The 18,730-nt window shown below is 45.9% G+C and overlaps 1 protein-coding gene across 1 annotated transcript in view; it reads right to left on the bottom strand.

Annotated features, from left to right (window-relative positions):
• Positions 1 to 1,837: 1,837 nt before the first annotated feature.
• LOC109924765 (protein FAM78B-like) overlaps positions 1,838 to 18,730 on the bottom strand; it is a 19,132-nt gene continuing 2,239 nt past the window's right edge. The window contains exon 2 of the mRNA XM_048613624.1: positions 1,838 to 4,228. Coding sequence (XP_048469581.1) covers positions 3,703 to 4,228 — 526 coding nt within the window. The 3' untranslated portion in view covers positions 1,838 to 3,702. The remainder of the gene's footprint in view (positions 4,229 to 18,730) is intronic.

Raw genomic sequence — 18,730 nt, 5'->3', positions numbered from 1 at the left:
ACGTCTGTGATCGGGGGTCATTGTACCCAGAATTCACAGGCCGGTCGATGTAACATCTGTGATCAGGGGTCATCATACCCAGAATTCACAGGCCAGTCGGTGTAGCGTCTGTGATCAGGCATCATCGTACCCTGAAGTCACAGGCTGGTCGATGTAACATCTGTGATTGGGGGTCATCGTACCCAGAATTCACAGGCCAGTTGGTGTAGCATTTGTGATCGGGGGGCATCGTACCCAGAATTCACAGCCTGGTCGGTGTAACATCTGTGATCAGGAGTCATCGGACCTGCTGAGTTTCTCCAGCGATTTCTGTTTTTATTTCTAATTTCCAGCATCCGCAGTTCTTTGGGGTTTTTTTTATTCCCTCTGGGGTGTTGTGCCTCTGTGGTGTTCCCTTCCCCAGAGTACAGCTGAGGCAGGGCCGTGGAATATTTTGAAGGCAAATATCGGTTTGGACTGAGAAGGAGGTGAGAGGTTATTGGGGTAGCTGTTTTGTTGGGGGTCACGATCAGATCCACCATCAACTTGTTGCTTGGTGGAGCAGGCCCAAGAGATCTAATGGCTTTCTCCTCCTCCTGATTCATCTATTTGTAGAGCCTCCTGCCTATGTGTTCCCTGCCCCCTGGCTCATCCTCTTAACCCATCGCCTAAATAGCTCCAAGCCCCATTCACTCGTCCCTCACTGACCCTTCCAGCTTTAAAATTCTCGTCCTCCTTTTCAAATGGCTATGTGTGACCTCACTGTTCTTTCTGAGTCACCTCCTGAAACCAGTCATCTCTCTTTGAGATCTCTGCATCCCTCTAACTCTGCTCTTTCGACTATCCACCACATCTGCTGGAATTTGTTTGGTAAATCTCTATCGTTTCTTATCCTTCCCACTTCCAGGAGGCTCCTGAATATAACCCAGCTTCTGCTAATCTAATCTCTAGGACCTTACCACTTTAAGTTCAACTACGCCACAGAGACACACATGGGAGGGTGCCATGGCTATTTTTGTTTGTAGTTTTTGGCAGGCCCATCCGTTGATGCTTAACCCCCTTGCTTAGGGTCAATCCCATCACTGTGGGTCTGGAGTCACATGTAGACTTGACCGAATAAGGACGGCAGATTTGATTCAAAACAGAAGTTGCTGGTAAAGCTTAGCAGGTCTGGCAGCATCTGTGAAGAAAAATCAGAGTTAACGTTTCGGGTCTGATGACGCTTCCTTAGATAACTCTGATCACCCTGAGCTTTTCCAGCAACTTCTGTTTTTGTTCCTGATTCACAGCATCCGCAGTCCTTTTGGCTTTTATTCAACAGATTTGGTTCCCTGAAGGGAGGACATGGTAGCTCAGTGGTTAGCACTGTTGCTTCACAGCGCCAGGGACCTGGGTTTGATCCCACCCTCAGGCCACTGTCTGTGTGGAGTTTGCACATTCTCCCCGCGTCTGCGTGGAGTTCCCTCCCATGGTCACAAAGGTGTGCAGGTTAGGGTGGGTTAGCCATGGGAAACATGGGGTTATGGAGATTGGGTGGGATATTCTTTGGAGGGTCAGTGTGGACTCAATGGGCTGAATAGCCTGCTTCACCCTGTAGGGATTCTAATGAACCAGGTGGGATTTTTACAGCGATGGAGTACAGCTTGCAATTTGCAGTTGGGATTTGAACTCATGTCCACTATAGTATCCGCTGGATCACGAGGCTGGCAGCAATGCTGCTATGTAACTGTCTCCTGTACCTCAGTGGGAGACTGACTTTGTTGTTGAACTCAGATCATTGCTGCATTTTCGCCTCCAACCCATCTCGAACGTGCATTACGGAAATATTGGGGACAATTAGTGAGAGCCCAGAGACTTCTGTTTTTCCACATTTTGTTTTTAATTGTCTCTTTCAAAGAGCATTTTTCTTTGTGTATTTTTTTTTCGCAAGTTTTCACAGCTTCAGATGAAAACGGACCCCATCCTAGATTCAGGCGCGAGTGTTGCAGTGTATCACAGTATCGGCAACATCCCCCTCACCCCGAGCCCTAAATCGTTTGCAAAAACTTTTACAGCCACATGATTCTATAAATAACATTATTGACTTGATTAACCCTTAACACTGTTTGTGTTTGTGCTGCACAATGAGGGGAGCAGCACAGATACATGAGTCTTGATGCATTGCGTCATGAGCTACACAATCTGACACATGAGAGCCAAAAACAAAATGTGCTGAGTATCTTACCTGTGACCGACTAGTTGTCGCTTGATGCCTCAGAATTGTTTTTGATCAGGTCACATTACCTGTGGCGCACAAGAGCTATAAATCGCTCAGAAAAGACTCTCCTGTCAGTGCAGTATCAGATGGGTGACTTGTTGGAGGTCTTTAAAACTGACGAGGCCTTCAATAGTGCAGGGAAAACTGGAGATGTCTCCACATCCCCTGACAGTCACTACCTAATCGGGAATTCAGAAGAAACACACCGGAGTGTGGAACCTGCCACCACACTGAATCAGTGTCGATGTATTTATGGGGAAGCTGGACAAGTGCATGAGGAATAGAGGAATAGATGGATATGCTGATGGTGTGAGAAAGGTGCACATGAGCTGAATGGGCTTGCTCTCGGTTATGAATGATGCCAGTTCGATGGTTGACATGTGGACAGTAAAAATCCAATCCAGCCCCGTACACGTGTGGATACAAACAAACACCAGCACGGTTCTCTGTGATGACTGTGTAGAAGGGATGACATTCTGCCCATCTGTTCTAGAATGTATGGACAAGTGTGGCCTTCCAAGTCACCCCTTCATCCTCTAGATCCACGGGGTTGAACTCTTAACTGGGGGCTAGCAGCTGTGACACAGATCTTTGAAACTGCAACAGCTTTGTGTAAGTTATATACTATTCAAAAAAAAAACCCCACTAATCCTCCAGAGATTAGTGACACCGATTTTGGACAACTGAGGTGAATTTTGTGTGTGTGTGAGGTGAATCTTGGTTTGATCAAATTGACCATTTATTTGAAACTCCTGGACATGGTCATGTTGAATGGAAGGGGCCGAATGGCCTACTCCTGCTCCTATTTTCTATGTTGCTATGGTCACCTTTCATTAAGATTCTTAAGCAATGATGATATTGACTAGATTCCCCATCCAAACCTGTTTAGTGGGACCTCACCATTTACACTAAAACAATTCAGGATTGTAAGTGAGAAACATTCTGGAGATGAAACAGGCTGGTGGTTTGCAGTCATATATTGCAGCTTATTAAAGAGACAGCATTCAATCTATGCTCACAATGAAATACTTTGACCCATTTTTCTCTTAAGGCAAACATTTGCAATGAGATGCTTTTGCTAACTTAAGGCAGCATGGCGAGAAGAGGTTTGTCTTTTACAAAAACAAATAAAATCGCAAAAGTTCATGTTCAAGTGCAGTTCCAGTTCTGGACAGGATCCAGTAAAAGTTTTGTGGAGTTGTGCAATGCTTTGACAGAGAGAGCCGAGGACAAAGGAAGAGTCTTTATGATGAGATGATCCCACAGTGCTATGGCCTTTTGTTGTAGCTGAGTTAATCAATCGGATTGCAGCACAGTGATGGTCTCTGCACACTCCGACAACCATTTCCAGTTCAAGGTAGAACGGTTGTATTTTTCGTGCGTGGTTCATGAAGGCGTGTCGCTTTGGGGACCTCTATTACCAACACCCCCTCCCCTGTGCAAGTCGACACACTCGCTAGTGCCCGTCAGATTTTCGGGGGAATGACCACTTCGGGCTGACCCACACTGGGCCGCCACATCAAGACCTGGGCGTCGTTGGCGTTAGGTTTCCTCAGGGCATTGAGGGCGATGGGCTCATTCTTGCTGAGGATCGAGGGGGTCTCCTGCTTGATGGGCTCCAGCAGCACGGCCCGCTCCCCCAGCGCTTTGCTGGGATCCACAGCGATGTGAAGCTTCATCCTCCACTTGATGGTCTGCAGCACAATGACTTCACCTGTGCCTGTGTTGGAGGCAACTAACCATGTGGTAAAGCTTTGGTCCCTCATGATACTGGTGAGCTGGGCAGTGTTAGACCTGCTGACTGGGACAGCCCAGGTGACGCTGGGGTAGAAGTTATCATTCATGCTGACCGTGAAACGCACTTCCCTTTTGGTGGGCCCCACAATAGTGTGAGTTTCTGTGGTGTTTCCGTACCAGGGGTAGTTAACTCCATCCGAGTCACTTATTGCTGAAATAAGTCCATCTCTGAGATCAGGCAGCTCCCAACTGGACCTTTCGAAAGAAACAGAATTTGAAGAAGTTAGATCATGTACAAAGTCTTAACTCTATTTGACTCGAGACTCTCTGTTGACGAATACTAACAAGTTCAGAGGGAGGGCTACAGCATAGAAAGTAGTAAGGGCGTAGAAGAGTAGTAGTAAGAGAGTAGTAAGGGCGTGGAATGCCCTGCCTGAAAAAATAGTAGACTCGCCCACTTTAAGGGCATTTAAATGGTCATTGGATAAACATATGGATGATAATGGAATAGTTTAGGTTAGATGGGCTTCAGATTGGTTTCACAGGTCGGCGCAACATCGAGGGCCGAAGGGCCTGTACTGCGCTGTAATGTTCTATGTTCTATGTTCTATGTTCTATAAGAAGGGCCAGCAGCCCATATGAGCCAAGGGGTATAGATAGACAGCCAGAGACATTTTCCTAGGGTGGAGGTAGCTATTACGAGGGGGCATAGTTTTAAAGTGAGTGGCGGTAGATATAGGGGAGATGTCAGAGGTAGGTTCTTTACTCCGAGAGTGGTCGGGGCGTGGAATGCATTGCCGGAGAGGGTAGTGGAGCCGGCCTTATTAGGGGCATTTAAGCGGCTATTAGATAGGCATATGGATGATAGTATAAGGTAGGGGTGGAGGTTAGATAGACCTTAGGTTTAGGGTAAAATTTCGGCACAACATCGTGGGCCAAAGGGCCTGTACTGTGCTGCACTGTTCTATGTTCTATGTTCTAAGAGATCACTGTTCTAATCCCCACTATTCTAATCTTCCAGGTCCTTGCCCACTTGTATTGTTAGAATAAAAGTGGGTTCAACAGGAATCTGTGTCCCTCTGCCTTGTACACAGGGCACAGTTGACTTGCCTCAGGCACAACTGAGCCACCCCTGCTTCAAGGACCATAAATGGAGTCTACACTGTTCACCCTGAAGGATGTTGGAAGTCATGTCTGCTGGTTATACAGAACAGCTCCTGAGGATGAACAAGGGTTCTGCAAAAAAAAATACCAGCGGGACAGTCTGGAATGTTTGCTGGGAAAAGGAAGGAAAGTGAGAGGAGAGAGATTTTAACAAGATATGAGGGGCAAATTTTTTACACAGAGCGTGTGGACTGAACATCCAGAGGAAGTGGTGGATGTGGGCACAATTACAACATTTAAAAGACATTTGGATAAGTACATGAATAGGAAAGGTTTGGAGGGATATGGGCCAGGAGCAGGCAGGTGGGACTAGTTTAGTTTGGGGTTATGGTCAGCATGGACTGGTTAGACCGAAGGGTCTATTTCCGTGCTGTATGACAGTCACGTGAGCAGGGCATAGATGCTGGTTCCTGTCCTCAGAGATTGATCGGCTAAGATTTGATAGAATCGTGAGACATGCAAAGAAACTGTTTCCAATGGCTGAAAGGGCAATAATCAAATTTAAATCCATTGGCAGAAACAGCTAGGACTAAGTAATAAGACAACACAGTGTAGAGCTGGAGGAACACAGCAGGCCAGGCAGCAGGAAAGCTGACGTTTTGGGTCAGGACCCTTCTTCAGAAATGGGGGAGGGGAAGGGGACTCTGAAAGGGGAAGGGGAGCCCCTCTCCTTTGCTGAAGAAGGGTCCCGACCTGAAACGTCAGCTTTCCTGCTCCTCTGATGATGCCTGGCCTGCTGTGTTCCTCCAGCTCCACACTGTGTTATCTCTGACTCCAGCATCGGCAGTTCTTACTATCCCTAGGACTAAGTAATGTTCGGAGGTTTTTACACAATGCACAGAGAAGATTTGGAATATACTGCCTGGGAAGGAACTGAAACTGATTTAGCAGTGGCTTTCGAAATGGAATACGCCAAAATATTGATAGCAAAAACAGTTTGCTGGGATGTGGGAGGAGAGTGAAGCTAACTGGATTACTGTTTGAAACAGCCATTGCAAAGCCCAGTGAGTCAAATAGCCCCATTCACTGCTGTAACATTCTGTGGGAAGTGTTAAAGAGAGTTCGGGAGGGGGCAAACAACATGGAAGTGGTCCTTGGCTGGGTTTACTGGGTCGTAGTGGCACTGATAGGCTGGGGGCAGATATTACCCTCCCCTGCAGGTACTGTCGAAGGTGAAAAGGAGGGAACTGAGGGGAAGAACAAGGTGTTTAAGCAGCTGGTGTTGAGGGGGGTCAGGATGGGTGAGGAGGCTACAGCAAAGTAGTAAGCTGCAGCTCCCACTGTGTCACACATTTTAGGTGTCCCTGTCATACAGTGTACTGTTCTGATCTCCTGGTTTTAAAAAGTATACAGAGAGTTTTTCAGTTGGATGGCAAATATTCCATGGAATGTAACAGAGGAAGCCAGTGCTGCCCTGGGCCTACGGTAATTCCTCAAAAATAAACAACATGGTCATTTAGGAAACATAGGAAAGGAGTAGGCCATTCAGCCCCTTTAATACCATTGAATGAGATCATGGCTGATCTGTGGACTAACACCATGTCCCTCCCTTTGCCCATATCCCTTTGTACCTTTGCTTAACGATGATTTATCTATCTTAAATTTAAAACCAACAATTGATTCAGCGTCCACAGCTCCTATTGAAGAGAGTTCCAAACCTCTCCTACCTTCTGTGTGTAGCAGTGCTTTCAAACAACTCTCCTAAACGGCCTCAGACTGGACACTGGAAATAATTTATCTACCCTGTATTTTCCTGTTAATATCTTGAAGACTTTGATCAGATCACCCCTTAACCTTGTAAATTGAGAGAAACAGCCCTAACTTGTTTAATCCATCCTCTTAACTGAACCCCTGAAGTTCAGGTATCATTCTTGTAAACCTACATTCCTGTGCTCCCTCCAAAGCCAATCCATCCTCTCTGAGGTGTGGTGCCCTAATAGTCTCTCGTTACTCCAGGGTTTTGTATAACTGCAGCATAACTTCTTTGTCCTTATACTCCAGTCCTCTAGCTATAAAGACTGGCATTCCACTAGCATTCTTAATTATTTTCTGCACCTGTCCATGACACCTTAAAGATGTTTACACCTGGAAACTCCCCAGTCTCCTTGGACATTCACTATATTGAACTTCATACTATTTAGAAAGTACACTGGTCTGTCCTTTCTTGGTCCAAACTGGGTAACCTCACACTTACTAACATTGAACTCCATCTGCCACAAATGTTGCCCATTCACTTAGCGTAAAAGTGTAAAAGGATATTGATGGACCAACATCCACACTAACTACAGTGCTGCCTAACTTTGTGTCATCAGCAAAGCTGGATATGTGACTTTCTCCACCATTATCCAAGTCATTAATAAAACCATGTGAAGAACTGAGGCACTAACACAGATCCTTGAGGGATACCATCGCTGTTTATGGGACATTGTGAACAAATTAGCTGCTGTGTTCCTCTACATTCTAACAGTAGTTACACTTTAAAGTGGTTACATTGGCTGTAGAGTGCTTTGGAATGTCCTGAGGTTGCAAAAGACACTTATCTGAATGTCATGGCAGGGGTTTTGTGGGCCAGCAGCAGTGATACTTCCTCTGGGTAGAAGATTCAAGTCCCACCTCATGCTGTGATGGCCAAATGCTCTGTGTCCATGGCCAAACAGGCTGATTAAAAAAGATCATTTCTAAATACCACCACTTTCAGTTAAGGGTGAGCGAGTGTGGGAAAGATTTGAACAGTCAAAGATTTGACTTGAGAGAACAGGAAAATTCTATTTCTTTATGGCCGTTCGTATGGAGACATGGATTGATTTGATTTATTGTTGTCACATGGTACCTAACCACAGTGAAAAGTTTTGTTTCATGTGCGGTACAGGCAGGGACATATAGATCATAGGATGTTTGCACAGAGTGAGATATACAAGGTTACAGCTACACAGGGAGGTCCACAAAAGTAAGATCAAAGTTAGGTTTGAAGTTAGAGAGGTCCATTCAGCTGTCTAATAACGCATCCCTCTCTGGTGCCTCTATCTAAATCATTCTGTGACAGTTTAGCAAATCTCACACGGTCAAGACCGTGAGCAGTGCACAGTGTCGGATGTTGCTGGATTCTGTAACATCCAAATGGGGCAGCTCCCCACTAACTGGGACTGGTGCCGGGACAGGAGTGTTCCCTCTCTGTTTTCAGCCCCTTTTCAGTTGCTCGTTGAGGGAGTTGAGAGTTATTCCGAACAATAGGCACCTTTCCCAAAACTAATGTAATAATCAGTTGGAGATCTGATTTTGCTTTGAAGTATTAATGGATTGTCTGCACTGTACTAGATAAACTGTGTCTCTGGTTTTGTTGACTATGGAGCAAATTGAATACCAAGTTGGTGATGAGTCAAGGGAGACAGATTAAATAAAGGGCAAGACTTATTACAATGTGGGCCTTTAGTCTACAAGTTTGATGGTGCATTAACTATGAATCTAAAGTTCACGGGTTGCACCAATGAAAGAAAGAACAAACTTGCATTTATATAGTGCCTTTCATGACCTTGGGTACCAGGGAAGCATGTTTGGAAATGTAGTCACCAAACTCATGCAGGAAACATGGCACTGCAAGATCCCATGAGCTGCAGTTTAAGAAATACCCAGATACATTGTTTTGAAGGAATGTTGGTTGAGGGATAAATATTGGTGAGCACACCACCAGGGAGCATCAGCCTGCTTTTTGTCAAAGTAGTGTTTGCAACACCCTCAAAGTCCTCCCTAGGGGAGACAGACAAGGTGTCACTCGATAGAGCAGCTCTCCCTCAGAGTGCCCACCTGGATTCGAAGTAATGGGATTGAACCCCTAAACCTCTCGCTTGGCCGACAGAGAAAAAGCTAGATAAATGCATGTGGGAGAAAGGAATGGGATACATTGACGGAGGAGATGAAATAGGATAATAAGAGGCTCACATCAAGCATGAGGTGTTGGGATGAATGGCCTGTTTTTTTCTGGTACCAATGATATGAATAGTTCTAGTCCACGGGCTATGTATGTTAAGCACAGCAATACGCTGTAATGAGAATCTGCAAAATCACTTTGAAATACGGACAGAAATTTCATGGAAAGCCGGTATTCTCCGATCTGCTCTGATTTGGCAAAGTAATCGCTGGGAGTCATGGCTCCTGGTAGATGTCATTGTGAGACCAGTAAAAAAAAACTGACCAGATCAAATCCTTCTTGCTCAGTGTTGCTGAGCTGGCCTGACTATCTAGTGCATACTATCAGTCCCAGATGGTGCTGCGTATTTCAGCAAATAACAGTTCAGTGAGAATAGAAGCTGACCTCATTAGGCAATGTTCCAGGAACACTGAGTCGCACTGTTATTGTCTGTACAGCGTGTGCAGAATTGAATTGAACCAACACTGGTCGAGGTTGTGTGAGCATCACTTCAGATACCAGTCTGGGACTTGGTTAGTTCAGTTGGCTGGTCGGCTGGTTTGTGATACAGAGCACTACTGATAGCGTGGGTTCAATTCCTACACCAGCTGAAGTTGCCGTGAAGGACTCTCCTTCTCAACCTCTCTTCCCCATCACCTGAGACATTAAACCACCACCAGTTCTCTCCCTAATGAGACAGCAGGCCTGTGGCCTGCTAGGACAATGGCAATTTTAACTTTATTTTACTTTGGACAATGATGTGAGCTGCATGTGGATAAAAAAAGTGCTGGCTTTGTTCATCCTGCATAATTAGGGGGCAGCACAGTGGCACAGTGGCTAGCACTGCTGCCTCCCAGCACCAGGGACCTAGGTTCAATTCCACCCTCAGGCAACTGTCTGTGTGGAGTTTGCACATTCTCCCCATGCCTGCATGGGTTTCCTCCTACAGTCCAAAGATGTGCAGGTTAGGGTGGATTGGCCATGCTATAATTGCCCCATAGTGTTCAGGGACCTGTACATTGTGGGGGGTGGGTGCTCTGAGGGTCAGTGTGGATTTGTTGGGCTGAAGGGCCTGTTTCCACACTGTAGGGATTCTATGATCTATGATTCTATTCTAAACACAGCAGATAATTCATCCTCCACTCTCAGAGTGGGGCACTTCCATTATATTCCCAACTATCCCTCAGTTTGCCTCCTCCATTAAACCTGGTACTTACAGTTCCTCCCCCCCGACCAAAGAAAAAGCCTTGTATTTTCTGTTCTATTGCTGTCCCATGCCTCTCACAGCCTGCAGCATACTTTTGGAACTGCTGGAACGTAACCAAATTTGCACACTGCAAGATCCCACAAACAGCAACCCCATCATGACCAGATAATCTACCCCTGCACTTTCTCTTCTAATTTTCTATCTTCAGTACCCACTGTACTTTGTCGTTCATACATTTTTGTGAAGTTTTTTGAAGGGTAAATATTGTCTTGAACACTGGGGAGAAATACCCTTGTTCTCCTGTGAAATAATTCTGACCAGCCCAGAGAGCAGACAGGGATATGGTTTCATATCTTGTCCAAGATTCAGCATTTGCGGTTTTACAGCACTCCCACAGTGCTACACAGTGAGGCAGTCTAGACTCCTCTGTCTCCAAAGCAGGATTTATCAACTCAGAGCTTTCTGACCCGGTGAGTGCTATTCCTGAGGCCACAGAGCAATGTGGAAAATGTAAGATGAGTCAGGTGGCACTAGAGTGGATACCTGATGCTGCTAGGGGACCGCAGCGATCCTCAGTACTGCCTCACTGCAAACACAGAGACAAGCACCATTCAGAGGTCATAGCAACTGACCTTGATATATAGAAGGTCTCCTGCACAGAGAAACACCTGATATTTTCTCTACCTCGTACGTAGTCAGGACACTTGTTGCAGTGTTGAATTGATCAATATTTAAACAGATTTGCTCAAGAGAGGGTAAAGAATAGCACGTCTTTTAATATATTAAGAATTGAACTTGAGAGACAACAGCCTACGATAGGGCCCAGCTATTTTTAACATCGTTCTAATTCCAGTGCAGTTTCTGGAAAGACTGGCATTTCTTTTGGAGCCACATCTGAAATAGTTGCAAAGGATTGCAAGGCCATTTTTTTTTTGTTTTGCAAAGGGCAACGAGGTTCGAGTTGGTGCGCTGGTCAACACTGATCCCTGATCGTTAACCAGATTAACTAGTGATTTATCTCGTGGCTGTTAGAGAGAATTTGCTGGTGGACAAACTGCATTCCCAGTACGCCAACGGCCAGCGTACTCCTTTCACTGCACAGCTTACCAATGACAGCAGTGTAACACTCCCTCAGTACTGCGCTGGGAGGGTCAGCATGGGCTCTAGGCTCACATGACAGACCATGATGTGTAAATAGACATACATATGGTGTCTGACTAACTGGAATAAATGTTTTGACGAAGTCACGGAATGTCGATCAAAGTGCTAGACACTGCAAATGCAAAACCTTTGGAAGGTCTTTGACAGGTACAACACAGCAGGCTAATGAAGAAATAGGACTCTATTAAGGGGCTCCAATTTCAGACTGAGATGGGGAGGAATTTCTTCCCTCACAACGTTGAGTCATTGGAACTCCTTGCCACAGAGAGCTGTGGGGGCAGAGTCCTTGTGTGTATTTAAGGTCAGAATAGATAGATTCCTAATCAGTCGGGGAATCAAGTGTCACAGGAAAACGCAGGAAAGTGGACATGAAGAGTGTTGGATCAGCCATGATCCTATTAAATGGGAGAGGAGCCTCGAGGGGCCGAATGACCTACTCCTGTTCGTAATCCTTGTGGTCTCTGTGTCTAACTGCAGGGAAAGTGCTGGGAGCAAAGCATGTTGGTGAATGGAAGTATATTTTCAGGTTGGGATGTAACTTTGGTTGGTGTTCCCGAAGGCTCACTTTTGGGTCCATTACTTTCCACAGAAGTGGAGCTGAGATTACAATCAGGATCAGCCATAGGACACAGAACAGTACAGCGCTGCACATGCAGCTACCACCCTCTGTGTAAGAATCCTGCCTCTCACATCTCCCCCCCCACCACTCCACCACACCTTCAGCCAGTCTCCCCAGCATTTCCACCCTGGGGAAAGAGACTGTCACTGTACACCCTATCCATGCCTGTGATCACTTTATCTACTTCTATCAGGTCGCCCCCTCAGCCTCCTTGCTGTGATCTTATTGAATGATGGAACAGGCTTGAAGGGCCAAATGGCCTACTCTTGCTGCTAATACCTATAAAGGCGAGAATTTTGAAAACAAGGCAGCTCAGTGGTTAGCACTGCTGCCTCACAGTGCAAGGGACCTGGGTTCAATTCCATCCTCGGGCGACTGTCTGTGTGGAGTTTGCACATTCTCCCAGTGTCTGCGTGGGTTTGCTCTGGTTTCCTCCCACAGTCCAAAGATGTGCATGCTCGGTGGATTGGCCATGCTAAATTGCCTGTGGTGTTCAGGGATGTGTAGATTAGGGGGGTTATAGCAGGGATGGGGTCTGGGTGGGATGCCCCGAGGGTCAGTGTGGACTTGTCAGGCCGAAGGGCCTGTTTCCACACTGTAGGGATTCCGTGATATCTAATGAACTTGCCCCAACAGTTTTCTGTGGGAGAGAATTCCACAGGTTCACAACTCTGTGCGAAAAATTTCTTCCTCATCTCAGTCCTGAACGGCTTACCCTACATTCTTAGACTGTCAGCCCTTGTTCTGGACTTTCCCAACATCGGGAACATTCTTCCTGCATCTAGCCTGTCCAGTCCTGTTTGGGTATTCACTGTAAAGTGTTTGTCACTGTTTAAACCTTCAGGTACACTCTAACATCATGAAAAGAGGTCATTGAGTCCATGGTAACTGTGCCAGCCCTTTTAAAGAATATCAAAACAGCGCCCATGCTGTCAATTGCTCTTTCTCCCATGTAGCCTAGCAAAACTTCCAGGAACACGTCAAATTCCCTTCTGAAAGTTATGATTAAATCCACTTCAGTCAGTGTGTCCCACATCATGAACTCAGAGTATTAAATAAAATCCCCTTATAACCTGATATAAAGAATGCTTTCCTCTTCAAATTATAGGATAGAGAGAGGGCTACACCCAGCTCTCAGTTAGTGTTCCCATGCAGGCTGTGTGCCCTGGGGCCAATCGGCATTGCTAAAAAAGAAACAGATGATCGGGCCGTCATGGCACTACATTGGTGGGATCCTGCTGTGCACAATTTGGCCAGCATGTTATGACAGTGACTGCAGTTTAAAACAGGATTCCATTGGCTGCAAAGTGATTTTGGACTGGCCCTTAGGTCTCAACACGTGCTGTAGAGACACAGGTTTTTCTGAGGTTTCACCTTAGTAACAGGCTGAGATCCCTCACACAGAGGACCCGGTGGGTGGGCAGCAAGCGAGGTGCCTGAATGGCCCTGGGGACACACAGCTCAAATCTGAGATTAGGCTCCTGTGTTTTTATTCAGTCATGGGATGTGGGCATCATTAGCCAGGCCAGCATTTATTGCCCATCCCTAATTGCTCAGAGAGCAGCTAAGAGTCAACCACACAGAGACTGTACGAACTGCCGATGCTGTAGTCTGAGATAACACAGCGTGCAGCTGGATGAACACAGCAGGCCAGGCAGCATCAGAGGAGCAGGAAAGCTGACGTTTCAGGTTTACACCCTTCAACAGGTAAGAGTCAACCACAAATTGCTGTGGGCCTGGAGTCACATGTAGGCCCAGACCAGGTAAGGATGGCAGTTTCCTTCCCTTAAGGGCATTAGTGAACCAGATACATTTTTGCGACAGTGGTTGGCATTCTGCTAGCTTTTTATGTCGGCTTTTATTATTATTAAATGTCACCATCCACCACGCTGGGATTCGAACCAACATCCCCTAAACATTAGCCAGGGAGTTCTGGATTGCTAGTCTGGTGACATTACCCTTTATCATTGCATTGCTTGCTATCGGCCAGTACGAATGCGATGGACCAAATTACCAACTCCTTGTTAACATTTCTGTGCTCATCCATACATTCCCTTTTCCTTGATGCAACTTTACCACGGAAACCGATACTTTATATTGTCATAAAGAGACTGATGCTAGACGTCAAAGGTAGCATGGTTACCTGGGTGATAAGGAGATATCAACATTCTGTTGGAATTGTACTCATCACTCACTAACCACCAGCAATGATAATGGTAACTTGATGACGATGAATGGCTTATACTTCAGGCATGACCCAACAGCTACCTGTATTTATGTAGTGTCCCTAACAGAGTAAAACGTCCCAAAAATAGGTTCACTGGCACATAAACCAAGCAGTGAGACATGCTAATGGATGTCCCCATGGATGGTGGAGCTCAGTCAAAGAGGTAGGCTTTTAAGACGGCAGGAAGGGGAGGGAGGGAGATTTGGGGGAGGGTTTAACGGCTGTGGGCACAGCTGGTGACAGCACAGTTAAAATCGAGGAGAGAGGGGTGCTCGATGTCAGAATTGTAACAGGGAGATCCTGGATGGTGATCAGGCTGGAGGAGGTGACAGGGAGCGGGAGGAATTTGAGAATTTTGAACTGCAGTGTTGTTGGTTTGGGGTCAGTGTAGGGCAGCGAGTACATGGGGCGATGGGTGAATGGGAAAGTGCGGGTTTAGTGATGGGCTGGATGTGGGCAGTGTGCCCAGGACACGGTCTGTTTGTTCAATGTTGGGAGGATCGGACTTATTTCGTTGTATCCTCATCTTGAGCACTTGGTCAGGTTATGTTACTGTTGATAGCTGAACAGAGAAAGTCCAAGGATTTGATCCTCCCCTGTTCACTATATGGACAGGTCTATATTTGCACAGGATTATGTTGTAAGGCTTTAATTTTGGTTTTGTGGTTCAGATGATGCCACACAGTCTCTCTCCGTTTAGGGACCAACTCCCGAGTGGTTTATAATCCCTGGATCCTACGATTAGTCATGACCTCAATCCATCCTCATTTTCTAACACCCATCACTCTGATCGCAGGAAATAGTCATTGAGATCGACAGCACAAAAACAGGCCCTTCGGCCCATTGTGTTCACACTGGTCAATAACAACCACCTAACTATTCCAATTCCATTTCCCAACACTTGGCCTATAGCCTTGTATGTCTTGGTATCGCAAGTACACATCTAAATACTTCTTCAATGTCACAGAATCATACAGCACAGAAACAGACCTTTTGGTTCAACCAGTCCATGCCGAACATTATCCCAAACTAAACTAATCCCATTTGCCTGCATCTGGCCCATATCCTTCTCATTCTTTCCTATTAATGTTCCTGCCAAAATGTCTTTTAAATGTTGTAACCCTCCCACCCAGTAATGCTCTCCTACAACCTCTTCTATCAGGCAGAAGATACAGAAGCTTGAACACACGCACCAACAGGTTCAAGAACAGCTTCTTCCCTGCCGTTATTAGACTGATGGTTGGACCTCTCTCACTTCAAATAATGTTAACCTTGTTTTGCCCACCTCCTGTGTAGTTGTAACCTGTATGCCTCACTCTGTCCAAGCACCCTGTGATCTGTACATCCTTGCTTACTATGATCTGCCTGTACTGCTCGCAAACAAAGCTGTTCACTGTACTTAGGTACACATGACAATAAATCAAGTCAAATCAAATTTGCATCCACCCCTTCCTCTGGCACTTCATTCCACATACGAACCACACACTGTGTGGAAAAAGTTGCCCCTCAGGCCGCTTCTAAATCTTTCTCCTCTCACCTTAAAAATATGCCTCCTAGTTTTGAATTCCCCAACCCAGGGAAATGACATTTGCTATTCACCTTATCTACGCCCCTCATGATTTTATAAACCTCTAAAATTTAACCCCTCAACCTCCTACACTCCAGTGAAAAACGTCCCAGCTTATCCAGCCTCTCCTTATAACTCAAACCCTCCATCCCAGTAACATTATGGTCAATCTTTTCTTCGCCCTTTCCAATTTAATAATATCCTTCCCATAGCAGGATAACCAGAACTGTACACAATATTACAAAAGTGGTCTCACCAACATCCTGTACAACCTCCACATGATGTTCCAACTCCTATACTCAGTGGTGTGAGCAATGAAGGCAAGTGTGCTAAACACCTTCTTAACCACCCTGTCTACCTGTACACAACTTTCAATGAACTATGTACATGAACCCCTAGGTCTCTCTGTTCTACAACGCTACCCAGGGCCCCCTACCATTGAGTGTATAAATCCTGCCCTTGTTCGTCTTACCAAAATGTAGTACCTTGCATTTATCCAAATTAAACTCCATCTACCACTGCTCAGCCCAATGGTCCAATTGATCAAGATCCCTTTGTAACCTTAGATAACCTTCTTCACTGTCCACTATACCACCAGTTTTGGTGTCATCTGCAAACTTACTAACCATGCCTCCTAAATTCTCATCGTTTATGTAAATGTTATGAGGGTTTCTGCCTCTACCAGCCTTAGAGGCAGTGAGTTCCAGAATCCCATCACCCTCTGGGTGACAAAGTTCTTCCTCTCATTCCCTCTAAATCTTCTGCCCCTTGCCTTAAGTCTACGCCCCTGCTCATCCATCCCTCCATCAAGGGGGAAAAGTTTCCTCCTATCTACCGTGGCTCTACCCCTATATCATTTATAATTGATTGATCAGAGCAGTCAATGAGAGGGTGATGTTGGAATTGAACTCTGTTTAGCCTGCCCTACCGGAAACGGACTGGCTTCCTTTTGGAATTCTTTGGGGTTCTCCTGGAGATTGAATACAGCACTGGGAGCCATCCACAGCTCTGTTCCTAGTTTGAGGAAACCCTCGCAGACTCCAGACTCTTTCTGGGCTCCGGTGGAACATCCGTGTGTCCTGGCAAGGTGTTAGAGAGAGGGGGCTGAGTACGATTGGTCTCAGAGTTAGGCCGCTGCCTCTTCCCCCCTCCCTACCCCCTAGCACCGTGAGCAATGCCACGGGAGGTCGGTTGTACTTTTGCGAATCAACCTCGACTGGACGGCCAGCTGTGGCTCAGTCAGCAGCACTGTCCCCTTGGAATCAAAATGTTCTTGATTCAGATCCCACTCCAGGGCCACAAAATGTCACGGCTAGTGCTCCCACACGGTGGGGGTGCTGCACTGTCTGAGGGACTGCTGCTTCACATACTAAACTGGATTCCCTCTCAAACAGGCGTGAGTGATTTCCAGGAAGACCAGGGGAGTTTGCACTGGCCAATATTTATCCCAACCAGCATCACAAAAGCAGATGATCTGCACAATATCACGCTGCTGTTATGTGGGAGCTTTCTGTGCACATACTTGGCTGCCTGACTGACCACAGTACAAGGTGAGAGAAGCCTGACTGTCAAGTTTTATATAAACGTACTTTCTTTTGCCTTTACAATAACATATCGGAGGGAGGATATGCATGAACATGTGGACTTGACAGGGTCAATGCAGAGAGGTTGTTTCCCCTTGTGGGAAAGTCTAGGACCAGGTGGTATCATCTCAGAGTAAGAGGTTTGAGATAGAGATGAGGAGGAATGTCTTCTCTCCGAAGGCAGTGAATCTGTGGAATTCCTTATTGCAGAAGGCTGTAGAAGCTGGGTTATTAAGTATACTCAAAGCTAAGATAGACAGATTTTTGATCAGTAAAAGAATTGAGTTGTGGACAAAAGACAGGAGAGTGGAGTCGGGGAGGATCAGATCAGTCACCATCTCATAAAATGGCAGAGCAGCTTCGATGGGCTGAATGGCCTAATTTCTTACATCTTACAGTCTTAGAGAAGTGCCAGTTACTACTACCTTATATGGATATAATTAGCTCAATTTCCAGTTAGTACATCGATGTTAATTTCCGGTATTGTTTATGATCCCCTGTTTCTCATTTCTAGAGTGGTTTAAAATATTGGAAATATTTGGTACAGTAGATAAAGAGAAACTATAGCTTCTGGTAAGGCAAGCCTTACCAGAATGAGATAATCTTAAAATATAATCTTAAAAAAATACTCTCAAAATGAGTACGAGATCCTTAGTGAGAAGATTCGGGCCTCCCTCTGACACAAAGAGATGTGATACTCTGGAACTCTGGTCCCCACTCAACTACATTGCCCAATTCGGACAGCGATGGGTTAAGGGGACTCAAGAAATACAGAACACGGGTGGCCAGTTGGAGCTGAGGGCAGGCATGATCTAACAGGATGGCACTGTCGGCCTCAATAGGCCAAAAGGCCTACTCCTGTTGCTATGGCAGCCAAGTGCAGGTAACCCTGCAGCATCCACTTAACCCAGTTTAGCAGGGGTCAAATTGCCCAGCTTCTTGCTGTGAGATTCAGCTGATATTGGGTACATCGAGCAGGTGCAGGAGCTGTTACCTTGACCTATGTTTATCTACATTGTTTTTGCATTTGGGGCAGTTTCAGTTTGATTGAGTCCGAAGAGAAGTTTCAAGGACCATTTCTATATCACCTCTTGTCCTTCTAACACCGATCTGCGATCATTGCAAATGCAAGTTTCATCTAGAAATTTAGTTTGCAAAATGTGCAATGTTATATTAATTCTGAGGAGATTCAGGGACACTGCTTTTGCATTCAACACACACTCCTCCAGCTCAGGTACTTAGGGAAAACCTAATTAGAAAGGTGCTTAACTTGAAATATATTTCACCTTCCACCACTAACAAACAGGCAGGGAGCTCAACAAATG

The sequence above is a fragment of the Rhincodon typus genome, chromosome 28 (genome assembly GCF_021869965.1).
Source record: "Rhincodon typus isolate 14 chromosome 28, sRhiTyp1.1, whole genome shotgun sequence".
Classification (NCBI taxonomy): Eukaryota; Metazoa; Chordata; class Chondrichthyes; order Orectolobiformes; family Rhincodontidae; genus Rhincodon; species Rhincodon typus.
Note: the sequence above shows the minus strand (reverse complement) of the source record. Positions and strands in the feature narration are given on the sequence as shown.